The 19,137-nt window shown below is 28.6% G+C and overlaps 1 protein-coding gene across 2 annotated transcripts; it reads right to left on the bottom strand.

Moving 5' to 3' along the window:
* Positions 1-3,095: 3,095 nt before the first annotated feature.
* On the bottom strand, positions 3,096-9,508 carry LOC101253902 (triosephosphate isomerase, cytosolic). 2 transcript variants are annotated; one of them, XR_002028033.3, is made up of 10 exons: positions 9,290-9,508; positions 6,761-6,836; positions 6,188-6,311; positions 5,630-5,714; positions 5,382-5,514; positions 4,498-4,592; positions 3,884-3,962; positions 3,713-3,765; positions 3,386-3,468; positions 3,096-3,304 (listed from the first exon to the last, which is right to left on the bottom strand). XR_002028033.3 is itself a non-coding variant. In XM_004240313.5 (9 exons), the coding sequence occupies exons 1-9, from the start codon at positions 9,326-9,328 to the stop codon at positions 3,245-3,247; spliced, it is 774 nt and encodes a 257-aa protein (XP_004240361.1). In that variant the 5' UTR covers positions 9,329-9,508; the 3' UTR covers positions 3,096-3,244. The 2 variants fall into 2 exon arrangements, 1 of the variants encoding a protein (XP_004240361.1); XM_004240313.5 differs by lacking the exon at positions 3,713-3,765.
* Between the last annotated feature and the right edge of the window lie 9,629 nt (positions 9,509-19,137).

Here is a 19,137-nt window from a genome sequence, read left to right as displayed (position 1 = left end):
TTTTGGGAATTAAAAATAGAAAATATATGCAACATTTTTATATATCAAATTTATGACACAAGCTTAAATCCAAGAGAAAAAATAATAATCATTTTTTTGTGTTTTACAAACCATAAATTTGTTTAGTGAAGTTTTTTCCCTTTAAACTAAAAAAAAGTTGTCAAAAGTTTAATGCCACTTATAAGGTAACCAATATAGATGGATGTTGGGGAGACCAAGAAATAAATTCTAAAGTTCTAATCATGCAAAAATATTAGTGGACAATTTAATGTTTTTTTTTAGGAATGAAAAAGCACCCTAGTATATATAAATATAAGAGTGATGAGTTGGGAACCTTTAAAGCTCACACAAGCAAAAATTGTGTTTCATGTATCGAAAAATCTTTGATATTAAAGTCATTATTTTACGTCCAGTTAGCACTAAAAAGTATTATTACTTGTATTTTTCAAGTATTTTAACTGAAATGTTTACATTATATATTTTCTATTTCTTATACTAATTCATAGTCTGATTCGATCGATCCAATTATAATATTATAATAAGAGATTATTTTTTGCAAAAAAAATAAATTACATTTACACTCTTTAGGAAGAAATAGAAAGAGATTTTGTTTTTCTCCATATTCGATAATTCCAACTATAAATATTTTTAAATATTAAAAATTGTTGAAAATGGAGTAGTGTATATGTCAACTAGAAAAAATAGGAGGATATGCTTTTGGCTTTATATGCCTTTAAGACTTTCCCAAGTCATCTCATGAGTCATGTGTTCTGCCAAGTTGACTTGTTTGATGAAAATCCTCTTATAAAACCAAAAAAAGAAATGAATCCACATCTCGAAATGTGATATATTATCTAATATCAATTTTTAAATAAGTTTATTTGAGTGTGGAAATCATGATTTTGGAAATTATCTTGTTTGAAAATTAGTTAGTGAGACTTAATAATTTTAATAGGTCTCATTTGAAAATAAAAATAAAAATAGCACAACACCTATGGATTATGGTTCTCCCAAAATTGACATGAGTACAATATAGATGTATGTAATAAATATTGGATCATCTTCTTATTTATTTATTCATATTTTAAACTCTTTTAATAAAAATTTTGAAACTATAATAACTCGAAAGACCTTTGTAAATCGTCCTAATAAGTCACGTCAAGTGGAGTGACATTATTATTTTGTAACTTTTGGAGACATGTACTTCATGATTCAAAGGATCATCAATTCCGGACAATCTCATAATCTCATATCTAGTGGCAGGTTCTTAATAATATATTAAGATATGGATTAAAATTAAGATATTTAAATTTATCTGCATATGTATATGTAAATTTAAAGATTAAGAGATTTCTATTATGATTAAGATATTTAAATCTGAAGATGTATATCTGAATGTTTATACATTATGACTAAGACATTTGAATTTGAATATTAAAATTTTATATATAAAAAAATAAGTAAATTTAAATATTATTTTATCGAAGCATATATAAAGAATCAAAAGTATTTTAATAAAGTAAAAGAATTAAAAGATATATATATATATATATATATATATATATATATATAAATATTATTTTTATTTTATTATTATTATTATTTTAAAAAGAAAAAAGTCGTCATGAAGCAATGAAGTCAAAGGGTGGCTAGATTGTACGGCCATGTGCAAATATTTTTTTTTTCAAATTTTTAATATTTTTATTGAAGTCTAATTAAACAGTAAGAAATTATTTTAAAAAATAACATATCAATAAAATTTATTTTATGTTTAAAATAATTTGATACATCTGATTAAAATTTCATTGTAGTCCATGTTATTTAGTACAACTATTGCTAAATAATTTAATTAGTTTTGCCAGCTTTATAAGTAGACCAGTAGTCATACTTTATGAATTAAAAAAAAGGAATATAATAGACTTGACGATAATAATTTTGACTATTGAATTTCAACTATGCAGCTCATAGTTTGACTAATCTTTTGTTTGGATATGATTAAAATGGTACCATCTAATAACAGTTATCTACTGTATTATTTTGAGAATTTTAATAATAGTTATTTATTTTATAAAATCATTAAATAATTTTATACATAATTTCTAATATACATTTATCATTTAATTATTATATTTTTTAAAAACATTGTAATTTATTATACGTATTTTTTTATATTCAAGAAATAATATAATAAAATTATCAAGTCAATAATAAATAATTATTATTAAACAAACGAAAGTAATAATTCTACCTAACTAGTAGGTCTGCCATTACTAGATGAGCGAAATAGATAATAGCTAATAAATAAGATAGAAGACTTCAATAAAACAAAATGACTTTCACTTTTTTAAATTAAATTAAGAAAGTCAACTTTGAATTAAAAAAAAAGAAGTAAAAGAATAAATTCATCACTATATATATTCGATGTAATTCTATATAAAGTGAGATGAAAAGAAAAGAAAATGTACAAAAAAATTTATTCTTATATTTGTGGGCTAAATAAATTTGTTTCTAATAAATTCTAGCTTGAAAAAGGTGAAATCAAATAAAGAAATGTGTCAACTAAATGTAAACAAAATCCGATATGGAATGATTTTATTTAGATTAAAAACCTTATATGAATAATATATATTTTCTTAGTTTCAATAGTGCTACTATTTTTTTTTAGTCTATACAAAAGAGAATGACATTTTGTTATATTTAGAAATAGTTTAGTTTTGAATTTTTAATCTACTCTTAGTACATAATTGATAGCCAAATAAACTTTTCATGCATTTTTTTTTAAAAAAAATCTCTTTTTTATATTTTTCAATCCCTGTATTTAACGAAACATCAATAAGAGTACAACACATGATGAGAGTTAAAGTGCACTAAATGAGTCAAATCATGCAATGGACTAAACTTCTAATGTCGAAGTAGAGAAAAGGTAGAGGGGCAGACCCACCATCCATCGACTTTCAAGTCTTGTCTTCGGGGACTTTACGGTTATAAAGGAAAAAGAAGACATGTTAGGTTACAACTCATGATTGTGATTTGTGACGATGATTTCTCCACTTTCCAGTAAGCTGAAATAAAATAGTTGGATGAATAGACAAAGATTGAACATCAAGCAAATTAATGTAGGCATGCTGCAAACATCACCTTCTTTATTTTAAATAAAACCCTTGTGCCTAACATGTATTATTGAAGTTGATTTACAATAAACATACAAAAGAGTCAGAGAAAAGATGGTTCCTTGTAGCAACACTTATTCCGACTTAGCGGTTGTTTTCACAGTTGCGGACTTGATGATATCAATAAATTCAGGCTGTGATGTAATAGCGATTTAAAGGTCAGATACTAAACAAGTCTATACCAAAATCAATGACACATAAATACTGAAACAAACCTTCAGTGAAGCACCACCAACCAAAAAACCATCTACATCAGGTTGTGCTGCCAACTCTTTGCAGTTAGCTCCATTTACAGAACCTGCAAATTGTTTTAGTAAAGCTTCAGGACATAATATGCAAATCAACATGTGTTTCACAACTTTACCTATTATTTTAACTGAACTAGAAAATCATAGATTTCTGATTATTCAGGAGCTAAACAGCGACGATTCACATCCAAATGTGATAAAGTTCCCCAAAACAGACACAACCAGTTGCTTGCCCCATCGTAATTCAACTTTGACTAAATCCAGTTAAAAAAGGTTGAGCACAAATACAACTACCTCCATTCTGACACTTTCTGGCACAAATGGCACTTTCCGGCGTAAATACAGAACTGTTATTACAAGAAATCGTACTTCACTTCTAAAATTAACAGGACAAAAAACAAAGATAATGTGGTCCTACTTCACATTCTGCATTTATATTGAGGCAACAGGTATGATTCTACATACCACCATAGATGATTCTAGTTGAAGCAGCAACTTCTGCACCAACATTCACATGAAGCCATTTCCTTAATTCAAAATGAACCTGGCAGAGAGATAAAAATTTATGTGGTTAAACATGTTCCGTAGAATTACAAACCAATTAACTTAAGAACCCATCAAAGTTTCTAACATAGAATGCTAAACCTATGGAAAAAGACGGAAGCAAGCGACACGTCATGTGCTGTGCATCTTGTCACATAGGTGACCAAGTTTTATTGAATACACATATTGAGAAATAAGGCCCCTAGACATGAACTTCAAGATGGCCTCTAGTTGGCAGGACTAGGGCAGGCAGAGGCTTGACACGCGGTAACTATGAGATATCCAGCAAAATACCGTGTATGCAGCTTCCAATATAGTCCAAGGAGCATGACATGAGGAACAATAAAAGTCCGATGTAAAGAAGTATTTTCTGTCTTTGGAAGTTGAAGATGTGAAGATATATTTGCTGATTATACTGTAATTGTGGAGAAATTCCACTAAACACGTCGTCTTTACTTTAACCACAATTACAAATACATTAAAATATGCATCATCAGTAAATGAATAGCTAAGAAGCTAAGAGATATTCAACGTACTTGTTGAGCTTGAGCTGGAGTAGCAACCTTTCCTGTTCCAATGGCCCATACTGGTTCATAAGCCAAAACAATATTGGACCAGTGTGTGACTTGTTCTGCAGAAAAGATGGTCAACATCATCATTCATTTTTTTTCATTCTTTTTGTATATTTCTATAAATGATGATGCAACAGTACATTGGTGTACTTGCACCATGTTTACATTAAAAGACTCTAAGAAGCTGGAGCTATTCCAGTCTTTGAGAGGGAGTCTAATACATCTAGAATTTCAACAGTTTCTACCTAGTCAGACTGTCTACATCAAAGCAGAAGATCAAAATACAGTTCTTCTTGATCTGTTAGATAGAATTGCTCCTATTTTCAAAACTCCTAGAATTCCTCGCTTTCCATATTGTCCAACCATATACAAGCTAATCAAACTTTCCAGACACTTTCAAAGGCTTTCATTTGACTTGTTGTGCCTATATCTATTTCCAGCTTAGAGGTAGTTGAGAAGTTTCTGGTTTCTAGCTTTGGGACAATCTGATAAGATAACAGCAGACTTTGCACTGGAGCACAGCTTTACGATATTGCCACAGAAGCAGCATGCAGTGAGTGGTCTATAGGTTGAGTAGAACACTACAACAATGCTCCAATCACAAACTCATTACATAAGTTATTTCTAATGATACAACAATAATGTTCACACATAGATACTCCAAGTATTATGCATCTGAAGTTCAAATCATACTTATATATGAGTCTCATTCACACAGTAAAGTGGTATGGGCAAGACTCAGATCAGGGTGGCTATGTCATCCAGTTCCCAACAACCAATATTTCTTGGATATTACATAGGTAAAAGCTTTTTAGTTGACATTTCAGAGGGACTATTCAAAGACATACCTGCAATTGCTTTTGTTTGCGCTGCAACTACAACCATTGTAGATCCTGATTCTCGCTGCTCAAGAGTCTCCCCAACACAAGCAATCACTTTTAGGCCTTGTGAAAGTGCATATGCAACTTTACCAGCCACGAACTGCAGCAAACAGGAAAAAAGGCTATAATATGAGCAAGAACATAGGAAGCTAGTGCATATCCATCAATTACGAAGATGCAAAGAAAATATCACATGTTTCCATATCATAACTTACGTCATTTGATTCATTCAATAAAAGCCTTCTCTCAGAGTGACCAAGGATGACCCAGGGAATGCCCAAATTGACCAGCATCTCAGCACTATAGGCGCAGAGAATAGAATTAGTAAAGTGCTATATTAATTGAAATAACAACCATCAACTAAGTAAATAAAAATAACTTAAAAGTTGACCAGATCGAGTATACTCAATAATAAAGCATTCCGTAAATCAACCACGAAAGATATACTAGTAAAAAAACAAGAACCAAAATCTTCTGATATGTGTGTGCCTGTGTGCCCTATTTTTTGAGAAAATAGTTCTAGTATATGTTTTACAAAAAACATAACAATCAACAGATGTTACTTTTTTGTACAAAGAAAGAAACCTAAAAACAGACCAAAATAGATGACTAAAAGGGTATATTACAAACAGAAAGATCAAGTTACACCGCCGTCTCAAGCTGTATACCCAACAATTGGTTACAGAGACATCTTCTCAGCATGCTTGCTTAAATTTCAAGATGCAGCTTTATCAGATATAGCAAAAGAAATCAAAAGGCAAATATGAGCATACCTAACCTCCCCAGTAAATGCACCTCCTTTCCTTACCCAGCAGTTTTGTGCAGCAATGGAGAAATCACGACGCAATAAGGTTTTGACCAAGGGAAGAAATACAAATGGAGGACTAATGACAACCTCTGTTAGAAAAGTAATCCAAATAAAGCAATAGTGTAAGACTTGGAAAAACCTAAAAAGGAAAAAGAAAAACTAGTGGATAAACTTCCGACTACGACAACCAATAAAAGGTATAAAAAAAATCACTATTCATACTGCAGATAGGTACAAATCACTTCATTGAAAATGATAAGACATTAATTTTAAAAGCCAAATCAAATGCAAACATAGAGAATGACAAAACTTGAAATACAAGAAGAAGTCCCAACATAAAGAAAGGTAAATTGTAGATTGGTCCAAAGTTAATCATATGGGTAACTTGATCTGAACATTCTATGCGTGCAGAAATGAGTTGGGAGAGAACTTCAATATCATTTTAGAATTACAACTTCATAAGCAATAAAACTATCTCCATAACTGAACTCTTCTTTTTCCTTCTCAAATTTTTTGAAGCTTAGGATCATATACATACCAACAACATCCTCAGATGGAACTTCCGCCTTACTCAATGTGGTCACAATTTTTTTCACTTCCTCCACGGTTCCATTCTGCACAAGTATTTCAATTTAAACAGCAAGATTCACAAATAAAGATCTAAGGAAGAGGTCATATCCTCAATTGCTAAGTAACAACTTAAATTAAATAATCATAGATTATAAATGTAAATCAGCACACCAAACTCTACGGAAAAAGACATGGGCATCACACATATAAAAGTCCAAGAACTCTAATCCATCTCAAACGTACTCAGCTAAGCATGCATTAGTTCTACATGGTACATAATAGTCTAGATAACAATTTAGAATTTCATAACTAACACTTACACTATATCAAGTGATCTACTAAATTTGATGCCTACAATTTGATGTGATTAGATAGACATGAAACACAAACACCAACTTCAAGTGTTATATCGAGTCACTGGAATCCAACCAATTAAAACATACTTGAAATAGTGTTGTATGCATATCCTACTTCATCATTTCAACTTTTTTCTATTAAGTTAGACGATTGCTTCACCAATTTGGGCACCAACGTAACCATTACATTCTTCAGACATTAATTCCTTACTTTTCTTCCTTTGAGGCAAATACATAATTTTTTAAAAATATATTGGTTGTCAAAAATTTATTCAATTAGTCCTAAAAATAATTTAAAGAGTAACACTGCACTACATTTTTTTAGTAAGGGTCTTTGTACACTTTTTGTAGCAGACCTAATCCTGATACTATCTCGATTATTGCCTGTAACATTAAAAAATACTGATAGCCTTTTTTTAGGGAGACTAAAGTTATACACTTTATTGTCACAATTTTAGAATTATTGATTGTCTGAATGACTGTGCATGTGTCAAAGCTACTTATAGAGATATATGTTTCGACATATATGAAGATTAACAAACACATCTCCAGTGGACTATAACTAAGTGTTGTAAAGATAACCATGTTTAATTCAGCTTTGTTACTTGTGATTTTATTTTTATTTTTGTTATTATTCCATAGATTTACCTTTTACCAAGCAGTACTATTACATATTGCAACGAATATTACCATTTTACTAAATAGATTTTTTTCCTTTTTAAGAATATGGTGAACCCTAACCACTCCTTATCAAGTAGCCTAATAGTGAATTTTCCTTTTGTGCTCGCCAATCAGCTCCAATGCCTATCATAATGTTTGGAGGTGGAGAGCCCTTTCCTCTAGGATATCCTTCCTTGTCAATTCAATGGATTTAACAAGAAGTAATTGTAGATAAATACTACAAAATAACCTATATCTCAGAACTCAACATATCCTGGAGATGCAAATAGTGGAATGAGGATGTTGAGATGGATGTGTGGATATCCTAGGAGAGATAGGATCAGAAACAAATCTATCTACGCCAAAGTGAGAATGTGCCTCCGTGGTGGAGAAGATGAGGAAGGTGAGGCTGATGGTTCAAGCATGTGAGGAGAAGATAATTGCATGTCCCATTGAGAAGATGTGAGAGACTGGTTATAGTGGATATAAAGGAGATGCATAGGTAAGCCGAAAAAAGTCCCAGAGAGACACTCCTGTAGCTTACTAAGGACATGACAGAATTATGAGGGTCGAGGAGTAGGATAAAAAGTTAGTAGGTAATCCAACATATTTTCCTTTAAAGTTTTATTAGTATTACTCTCTTGCTATCCTATCGTTTAATTTTAAAATTCCCTGTTGTTTTCTCTTGCTTTAGTAATCGCATTATTTGTTGTTGTTGTTTTGTTCCACGTTGTTTCACTTTACATACTTGTTGGCACCTAACACTACAAGATTAAACCCCTTGCAAGTTAAATTTTTGGTTCAACAAACAACTTCAGCACATAGAAGTTCTGAAAGCGGCCTTCAACGATCTAAAGTGCAGTGAATTAAGTCCTCATTTGAAACTTCTATTACAACTTTAAGCATATAAGAGATCCGAAAGCTATCTTCAAAGATCAAAATCCACTAATTTTAGACAAAATTTATCATATACTAAACAAAATTTATTGATCTCAAACTTTGTCAAATAAGTTACCTATAATTTTGATACAAAATATATAAAATCATTTCACTAATGTTTTATCAGCATTCAACCTAAAACATTATCCAGACTACATACATTAGAAATCTTCTCAATAGCTCCAACATCTGCAGTTCTCCTATATAACAATTATGATACTATTTCATCTTATAAGTAAGAACACTACTTTCAAGTATCCACCTATATTATCAACTGCAATAACAATAATTTAAATCAACACTAGAAGCAAATGAACACAAAACACGTAATTTTCAATTCTAGGTTTAAATCAGTATAAATACCGCCACTAGGGTTTAACCAGCTGTGATATAGGTCTAAAATTCCGGTGTGGCCGAGTGATTAATGAAGCTAGAATGAACGAAGATGATAAGATATTGGAATTGAAATCTCAACGTAGTCAATAAGCATGATTCACAGTTGTTGATTAATAGAAGCTAAAAGGAAGCAAAAAAAGACATACGCATTTCCAGTTGCCGCCGACGAAGAACTTTCTGGCCATTGTTTTCTTTGAGTTGGGCTGAGAAGAATGTGGAAAGGTGTGTTGTTGCTGTAAGAATGCACTAGAACAATTGCGCTTCAAGAGTTGTGTAAAAATAGCTAAAGACCAGAGAAAATTAAATAAAATGTGTCAAATAAGTTTTGGTTAGATTTGTAGTGATAGATTAACCAAGAGTCCGTTAAATTTATTTGAGATTAATTTGATATTTTTTTATCTTTGATAAAATTAAAAAAGAATAATTCATTTTTTTACTTTTATAATTCTATTCAAACTATTTTTAAAAAAAATACTCAAAATAGGATTTTCCCTTGTGCTTCCCCAATGTTTTCCTTATCTTATTTTCTTTCTCATCTTCAACTGTTTCTGAACTAAATATTGTGTTCGACTTAAAATCGATAAGTCATTTTTTAAAGACAATTTTTGAACAATATTAAATTTATTTCTTGAGTTAATGAAGAAAAAATCATTCTATAAATGTGAAAAATGAATAATGGAGTATGATACCTATTATTTATTATTTTTGAAAGAAAGTGAACCAATCCAAAAAGCTCTAATTTTGAGAAAATGTATACATGTTAACATTCAGTGAAAAATTCTTTTTTTTTTGCTGCTCTTTGTTGTTTTTTTTGTGACCATTTTGTTCATATGATTTTGGAAATATAGTTTTATTTAGTTGTCCAACATATATTTGAAGTGTAGGAGGTTAAAAAAAATTATTTCTCAATTACTATCTATAATAAGTGAGAAAAAAAACAATGATTACTAGTCCATAATCACACTCAAACCCAAAAAGCAATGTGAACAAGAAGGAGAAGGAGAATGAGAAGGACCTAGAGAAAGAGAAGAGAAGGAGAAGAAGCAGAAAGTGAAAAGAAAACGAAAGAGAAAGAGAAAAAAGTCAAAGTCGTCAATTGTGATGTGAAGCAACAATATTCACCATTGATTAAATTGATAGTTATAAATACCATTGTGAATTACCTTTTTGTTGATAAGTTGTATAAAACAATTGGTTAATATTCGTTTTTGCTGACAATATTAATAATTTTCTTTTTATTGTTGGAACAAATGTCAATTATGATGGAAAAGAAGAAATGTGGTGTTTGTGGCAACATATATAACCTATGTTGTAAAAAACATCACATAATTATTTGCATGTGCCCCAACAGAAAGGATATGTGTGGCAACATATATCACCAAAAGAAGATATGTGGTAACATATGTCACGAAAATGAGATATGTGGCAACATTATATTGTCCTACGTGACAATATCTTGTAGGGCCAACATGTGTTGACAATTTTTTTCAAACTAGTGCCACGTAGGCCTAAAAGGAGTAGAAAATTATTTATAAAATAAGTTCAGGGGTAATAGGACCTTAATATAGTATAAGTGTGTCTCTGAGATTTCAGGTATAAGTTGAGGGGGTACTTATGCATTTTCTTAACTAATTAACTAGTATATGTTTGCTTATACATGTAATTTTTCCTAATTATTTCTACAATCGTAAAATTTACCAATTCATATAATTTTTTCTATCATAAAAAATAATATAGTTTAAATTATAGCTACGGTCTGTAAATATGTAAAATATAGTCATGAAAGCATAATTAAACTTATCATAATGGCTATTTGTGATTATTTGTAATTTAGCCTCTTTGAATTCGCTTGCTTCAATGTATGCATAATTTTTGTTGTTTTAGTATATCATTAAGTTCTGAATGAGAGTACTCTTCTATAGAAAAATTAACAAGGAACCTAATTATAGGCTCATTATTTTTGTATCAATGAGTGGCTTACTATCTATTTAATAGTTGATTGTTATGTTGCACTGTTGATAATCTGTGTATGGAGCTGTAAAATTAAATGGTCTAAATGTTCATGCTTCCTGCATAAATTTATGAACTTTTTGTCTGTCACACTGCTAGTAATTTTGGTGAATATGAAAATTATTTCCTTTTGATATTTAAGTCACATATAATATTTATAACTTAAGAAATGTTGATGATAGTGATACCAAAATAAGTATTTGTGATGTCTTTCGGAAATAATTTATTTATCTATGAGGTAGTGATAAGGTTAATTCTGCACTAAAATTGATAGTTTTTGAGCGCTAGATACCATAATAAATGTATCAAAACGAACAATTAACTCATTTATGGTTGAATTACAACTATTTGGAGAAAATGTGGAGTGAATAACCTAAGTTATTGTTGAAGAAAGAGATATATATAGCATTACACGAGGAAGAAAGAAGAAAGAGATATAGATTCAAGTGAGCGGGGGTCAATAAAAAAAATCATAGTTCGCCCATTTGTGGTGTACTATTTTAAGATTTGTGTAATATTGGTTTGAATGAATTTGGAGTTAACAGATACTACGACGTTAAAAGATAGTAGTTGTAGTTCGTCCATATATGAACGAACTGTCTGTCTTGGTGTGTATTTTTAGAGAGAGTTCCTTTTGGTGTTTAGGGTTTAGAAAGTGTTCGTTATAGCGTTGGATTCTGGTAAAAATTTTCAAATCGAGATTAACTTCTCCCCAATGCAGACAAAAAATTACACCATCAATTCATTTTAGAAATATGTATTTCTTTTAATTTAATTGTTATAATTTTATATTTAAAAATTAATCATTTTTCAACTTTTCTTTTTTCTTTTTTATTTTTTAAAACAAGTTTTACACATCTAAAATTTAGTTTTTTTAAAGAACTTTTAAATATTTTTGATATTATCGACATTGAGTATCATTTAAATAAATTGGAGTGCATATGATAATATATGAATGAGATTACAGTTTATTTTCAATTAATTTTTGTATTGTTGATTAAATGAACTAACAAGAGAAAATATAATATAAAGCAACAAAAGACTTAATAAGCTATGAATAATTATTTTATGAGATTAATTAATCTAGATTTTAAAAAGAAGAAAAAAATAGTAAAAAGTTACTCGAAGATTGTCTCAAATTGCTTTGATGATGTTGATGAAGAACTATGTGAAATAATTAAGATAAAAAAGCGTGAAATAATCGACAACCAAATAAAAAATCAAAACAAACTTCTATAATTAATTTAGAGTTTAAGTTAGAATATAATATTTTTTCTTATTTTTATTTAAATATTAATAATATTTTATCATATTAAAAGAAATAAATATTTAGAATATTAAATGAACTTTTTGAAAGTTGTCAAGGGAAGAGACAGGTAGCTTCTCGTGAGTTCTTCTACACGCCAAAGATGACCAAGTCAACGTCAATGCAAAGATTGCTTAACAAGTTATTCGAAAAATTTTAGTAGTTGAGTTGATTGATTTTAAAAAATATCGAAATTAGTAATAGAAAATTTTGTAGTTAAATAATAACTTTTTTTGTTAGTTTTATTTAGTGATGAATTAGCGATAATTTTTTGTTGGTCACGAAGAAAAATAACAATGAATTAGAAACGAAGTTTGTAGCAAATTTAAGTTTTATAATAGTGAAGAAAAATATTTTTGAAAATTTTTTCTTCAATACATAAGAAAAAAAATATTATTTTAAAAGTATTTATATATAATCTAGATAAATATTATGTAAGATAAAGAGTGTAAAGATAGGGGTGCGGGACGACGAAAATAAAAAAAATCATTTTCTTAATTTTTCAAAAACTTATTTTTCATAAATATATGGATACATAAAATTCAATATACTAGCTAGTAACTACCAAATGTTGCATTGGCCATATATGATATGATGATTATTCTTTTTATTGATAATCAAACACTATATTATCTTATACTATCTGTTATGGTAAAATTATTCATCCACTATATATTATCAACCAAATGACCCCAAAATAATATTGTTAAGGTATGTCAAATATTTTTTATTTGAACAATCTTTCGTAACATAGTTAAGAATATTATTATTATAATTATTATTTTTAATTAATAGAGGGAGTTGCATGTCCATAATAACATATGAAAGTGACTATCATCTGATACGATATCGTGAATGTAGTTGTTCATTCTTCAATTAAAAAATTTAATTTTGAGTATTATGAATTTTTTAATAGAGAATATTAATTTAATATCAAATATATTTCAATATTAATATAAATTAATCGAATTTTAATATAAATATCAAACATAAATTTTTAAAAAAAAGATATTGAGTGAAAGCCACCGGTTTGGGGAGCTGGAGTTAGGCATTACGCGTATTGTTGTTTGTTTATTCTTTCAAAAATAATATTTTTGTTATGAAACTATATAAAATTAGAAGAAGAAAAAAGTAGGGAGAAGAGAAAAGACTTCGTATTCCTCTTGAAGTATATTCATGATTCATAGATCTTTCACCAATCTTGTTTACAATGAAGGAAAACCCTTTATTTATAGGGAAAACCTTACTTGGTCCCCAAGTAGGATTCCTAACCATATCCTACAAGGACTCCACATAATTAGACATTCACTATAACACAAATATGTTTATAACACTCCCCCTTGAATGTCGGTAGATTATGTGCCTCGTTAAAACCTTACTAGATAAAATCCAGTGGGAAAAAAAATCTAGTGAAGGAAAAAGAGTACACATATCTAATAATACGCATTATGGATGCCTCATTAAAAACCTTACAAGGAAAACCCAGTGGGACAAAACCTTATGAGGAAAAAAGAGTACATCGCGTATTAACTCCCCCTAATGACAACATCAATTCAGAGACTAGAATCTTGGTTTTCTCAGCTTGTGCATCATCTTCTTGAAAGTTGTAGTTGATAGAGACTTGGTGAATAAATCAACAAAAATGTTATTTGAACATACCTCTTGCATGTTGATATCACCATTCTTGGGAGCTTATGAGTGTAGAAAAACCTTGACGAAATATGTTTTCTTCTATCTACTTTTATGAATCTTTCTTTCAAGATCAAAGATTTCTGCAAGTTCCTTACTTTAACTTCTTTAAGCAAATAATCTATTGCCTTTTGAAAACTCTTCAAGAGTTTCAATTCTAGTTATCAACTTGCACAACAATATTTGTATATGCTTCATGCATTTTGAATCGATTTAATCTTTATGAAGATGATAAACAAGTTTTCCAAAAACTTGTATATGCTTTAGATTTTGGACCCATTGGATATTTAATTTTGTCAAGTAACAACATTCAATATTAGATGTATGACATCTTCTAGTGCCTAGATTGCAAGTCAAATAAGCTTTACGCTTACCAAGATGCACCATTCCACTTTTTACTTGATAATTATTTCTACACAAGTATGCTTTAATATATGTAGAATTCATATCCTCATAATCTTTTACAATATTGCGCGCTATTGTATCAAAGATGTCGTCAACGATATACCATTTTGTATCGATTCACGATACGACAAAACTTATTGAGATCTCATCACTTCATTATTTTTAGGTAGCTACCCCTCTCATGAGGTTTCATAAAGTGTTATGTCGTAGGCTCTCCAAGAGCACATTGTCTCCTTATTATGATCATTTTGATTCTTTGATCTTCCCCCTTTTTCAAGGATTATTTTATTTAGAATTGATTAGTCTATCATGCTTCATGCATGTCATAGACTTTATCCTTAAGGGACATTCAATAGGAGTATTTACAACTTTTGTGTTGCTTCTAATCTCCCCCTTATGTTAGACAACCTAACATATATCTCAATCTTTTGGAGAATCTATCTTTATGCATCATAGTATATTCATTAATCATATATTGCACATCAAAATTATCAGATGAAAACTATTGGTCCCTGACCATAAACCAATTAACAGAAAAATTGATCATAACTTATTGGTTTGATTCATACAATTATGTTTGTATGTAATATCATATTTCAGATCAACATATGAAACTTTATTTTCATAAGCAATGATTCACTATGTGAGATATTTAATGTCACATCATCTTATATATTTATCAATATTATCAAGATGAATTATCTTGATTTCATATTCTGAAAGTTGTGCTTTTAGCTCAATTATCTTGGACAAACAATTTTGTGAATGTCAAACTGCAAGTTGACAACAAACACACATGTGATTATTTTATTGATGCATCTTTTTATCATATCACATGATAGGTGAACAGGCCCATATTCACCTTTTATACTTTTCAGAATTTAGGGATTTAGTCCCAACTTTAGTTGATCCAATCAACTTTATCACGATAGCAAACAACGTAAAGAATTCTTGAAGAATCTTCTAGTTTTTCAATGTATGTCCATTACTCAGTATGCACATCTTTGGATGACCAAATTATTCATGTCAACTAATAAAATTATTAGTACTCGTAAACTCCAAGTTTACTACGTCATGTGCCTTTTGCTTTAGTAAATTTCTGATTTACTATTATATGAGTAAATTTCAATTTTATTAATCCAAGAGTAATTTTCAGATTTCTTTCTTCTCAATTACTTCACCCTTTAGGTGAGTCATGATCTCATCATTGAATGAACTAATCTGAAAAAAATTGTGCATGTAACATATTATTTGTGCCAACATTTTTGCAAACATCAAGTTGCGAGATAATAATAGACACATATGAGACCATATGGAAGAAACATTTATTAGGACCATCATATGTCTAAACAATCCACTAGGTGGATGACTAGGTCCACAAATATTTGTATACGTTCATAGAACGCAGAGAATTCAATCTCAACTTTCGTTTATGATGGTCTCACAATTAGCTTGCTTTGCTAACAATCATTACAAGAAAATTCACGTCTAGCATGGTGTCTAATCACCTCATTCACTCTAAAGAATGAATCTGTATTTTTACCATTTATCATAGGCTCTCATTCTTCATGAATGGAACACACTCATCTAAGTACATCAAATTTTGATAACTTAGTATCTCATTCCATATTCATGTGCATCATTTAATCAATTGTCTTCTTTTAGACATTTATGCACTGCTACATTCACTTTGGGGAATGGATCTGCTTCAACGAAATATATTTCATGACTAATTTTATCAAAACTCATTATTTCCCTTAGTCATCATAATATCATCAATATGGTGCATTGAGACTCAAACTCAACGTCTTATACCATAAATCAATGAGAGACTTGAATCCAACATCTTTCATCACAAAGTATCAAGACTTCTGATGTCTTATCCTCTTGGTGCGATTGGACGTAAATCCATTGGTTTATCTATATAAAGACATCTTAGGTCACAAATCGATGAGACTTGAATCTAACATCTTTATCTTGATGTCTTATCCCTTTTGATGTGATTAAACATAAATCCATCATCTTATAAAAATATTATATCATTGCAATAAATCAAAAAGGCTACAATTTAATTATAACTACTGTTACCCATATAAAAGTATTATACCAATAGCATGATAGATATTTGAAACATATAAATTTTGCACTTTGCAACCATATCTATATATTGTTTTCTTTGTATAATTTTCCTTTTAACAAATACTTGGATGATTGTGTCTTCTAACCACACTACTCAAGACCATATTTCATATTTGAAAGTAATCAATTTTTTTTTGTTATTTCTAAAGATTTAAAGGTGAGCCAGTAAACAGAACATAGCATCAATGCAAAAGACAATATTTGGAACATGTTACCTGGACTAAAGGAACGTAGCATCGTGTGAATTTCATCTCAAATAAAAAAAATTGATGGTAGAGTTTCGTGCTGATAACGTGTTATGAAACTATATGAAATTAGAAGAAAAAGAAAGTAGGGAGAAGAGAAAAGACTTCGTATTCCTCTTGAAGTATATTCATGATTCATAGATCTTTCACCAATCTTGTTTACAATGAAGGAAAACCCTTTATTTATAGGGAAAATCTTACTTGGTCCCCAAGTAGGATTCCTAACCATATCCTACAAGGACTCCACATAATTAGACATTTACTATAACACAAATATGTTTATAACAATTTTAATTTTCTCTTTCTTTGTTTCATTCTTTACAAACATTTTTCTTTTTTAAAGTCTTCAAATATGTTGCAAATTGAACTAAACTTCATTAACAGAACTTTATAATATATCAAGTTGTTTGATATAATGAATTCAACAAGTTAATTGAACTCGTGTATATATACAATTACTAAAAAATATTATTAATCTTTCTATAGGAGGCTCCATATATATATATATATATATATAGATATATAACTCTCGTAATCTTTTAATCTGAATAACTAAAATGAAATATATATTATTTATATAAGAAACACATAAGATGAAACGATAAGGTATAAAATACTACTCCCATTGTCACATATTGATTTGTCTAATTATTCATATCTATATTAATTATTATATTTTATCTTTTACGTGTTTTTTAAAAAATTGTATAAAAATACTCTACTTTTAAGTACTAGTTTTTTTTTTTAATAAAAAAAAAAACTCTTTCATATACTCGTTTTTGTTTACTTTTAAAATAAACAATTATATATAAAGAGAAAAATGGGGAAAAAGGTAATAATTCTAACAAATAATCAACTTAATGTGGGTGATTATTGGTGGGCTACTAGTCTAGCTCAATTATTGATGTGTTTATTATTAAGTAATTTTTTAAAAATTTTGTTAATGATTTTAAACAATAATGCAATCACTATTAAAATATTTCTATATCCTTCAAAAGAATGATTGTGAAGGTAATGCATCTAATTTTCGGTTACATGCATTTGTTAATTTAAAAACTAAGGATAAATGATCATTTTATAGTCAATCTTGAGGGCGATATTATTTGATTAGAATATAAATTATTTTATAATTAATTATATAAATATAAATTATTTTGAATTATATTTTTTGATAATTTGATTTGTTATATTAAAAAATGATAATTTTTATGAAAAAATAGTTGCTTATAAAATATTTTCAACCTTATTTAGTATTGAAAAAGACTCGAGGAAAATATTTTATTATTTTCATTATTTATTATGCAAAAACTAATTCTAATATTACTATTTCACTCTCAAATAAATTTTTTTTATTCCAATATTATTATTTCATTCTTTGAGACTCTCACACATATCCTATCCTTGTATGAATTTCTAATATTAATATAATTTATACCAAAATTTAATGATAAATAAATAATAAAACAATATTAAATATTATTCCAAAACTATCTATTATTACCCATCATATCAAAAAACAACCCCCAAAAGTACATATAAAAAACTTGTTAAAATAATATTCCTTCGTTTTTTTTAAAAAATAGTTTAGTTCTTGGAATGGAGTATAGAAAAATAATTTTTTTTTAATCTTGTCAAATCTATCAAAATGCTTTATAATTTTGTAATCTTAAACATGTCATGTGGAAAGTTAAAGTTAATGTATTGTCTAAAAGAAAAAGTTATTCTTTTTTTAAGTAAACTAAAAAGAAAATATGATTATTTTTTTAAATAAACTAAAAAAAATAACATTATTCTTTTTCAAATGGAGAGAATATTATTTTAACTATTCAATATGAGAAAAAGAAAAATATGAATAACAATTTCAATTTCTAAAGAATAAGAAATAAACAATTTTTTTTCGATACTAGTAAGTATTAATTTTAATATAATCGTCTGATAATTAAACAAATAATAAGTTTTTTAACGCAAAACTACCTTATCATTATCCATATTACCAAACAATAAAGTATCTCTAAAGAGTTACTAAAATAATTTTTTTTTTTTTGACTATTCAACATGAAGAAAAATAAAACCGCCACTTCAATTTCAATTAATAATAATAATTAAAAAAAATACCAACAATCTTTTTGGAAGGACCATAATATTTGAAACTTGTTGGTTACTCAATGGATATAAGATTATCGAATCGCAATATAACAGT

The sequence above is a fragment of the Solanum lycopersicum genome, chromosome 6, assembly GCF_036512215.1.
Source record: "Solanum lycopersicum chromosome 6, SLM_r2.1".
In the NCBI taxonomy this organism is placed as follows: domain Eukaryota; kingdom Viridiplantae; phylum Streptophyta; class Magnoliopsida; order Solanales; family Solanaceae; genus Solanum; species Solanum lycopersicum.
The sequence above is the reverse complement of the archived record's forward strand: the minus strand, read 5'-3'. Positions and strand labels throughout refer to the sequence as shown.

Bases quoted from the DNA above. Each gene is read 5' to 3' on its own strand.
- LOC101253902 (XM_004240313.5), bottom strand. From the start codon at position 9,328: ATGGCCAGAAAGTTCTTCGTCGGCGGCAACTGGAAATGC. The intron at 5,715-6,187 runs GTATGCTCATAT...CTGCGCCTATAG, and splicing joins GCATTTACTGGGGAGGTTAG to TGCTGAGATGCTGGTCAATT. The intron at 4,593-5,381 runs GTATGTCTTTGA...TCTTTTCTGCAG, and splicing joins GCAAACAAAAGCAATTGCAG to AACAAGTCACACACTGGTCC.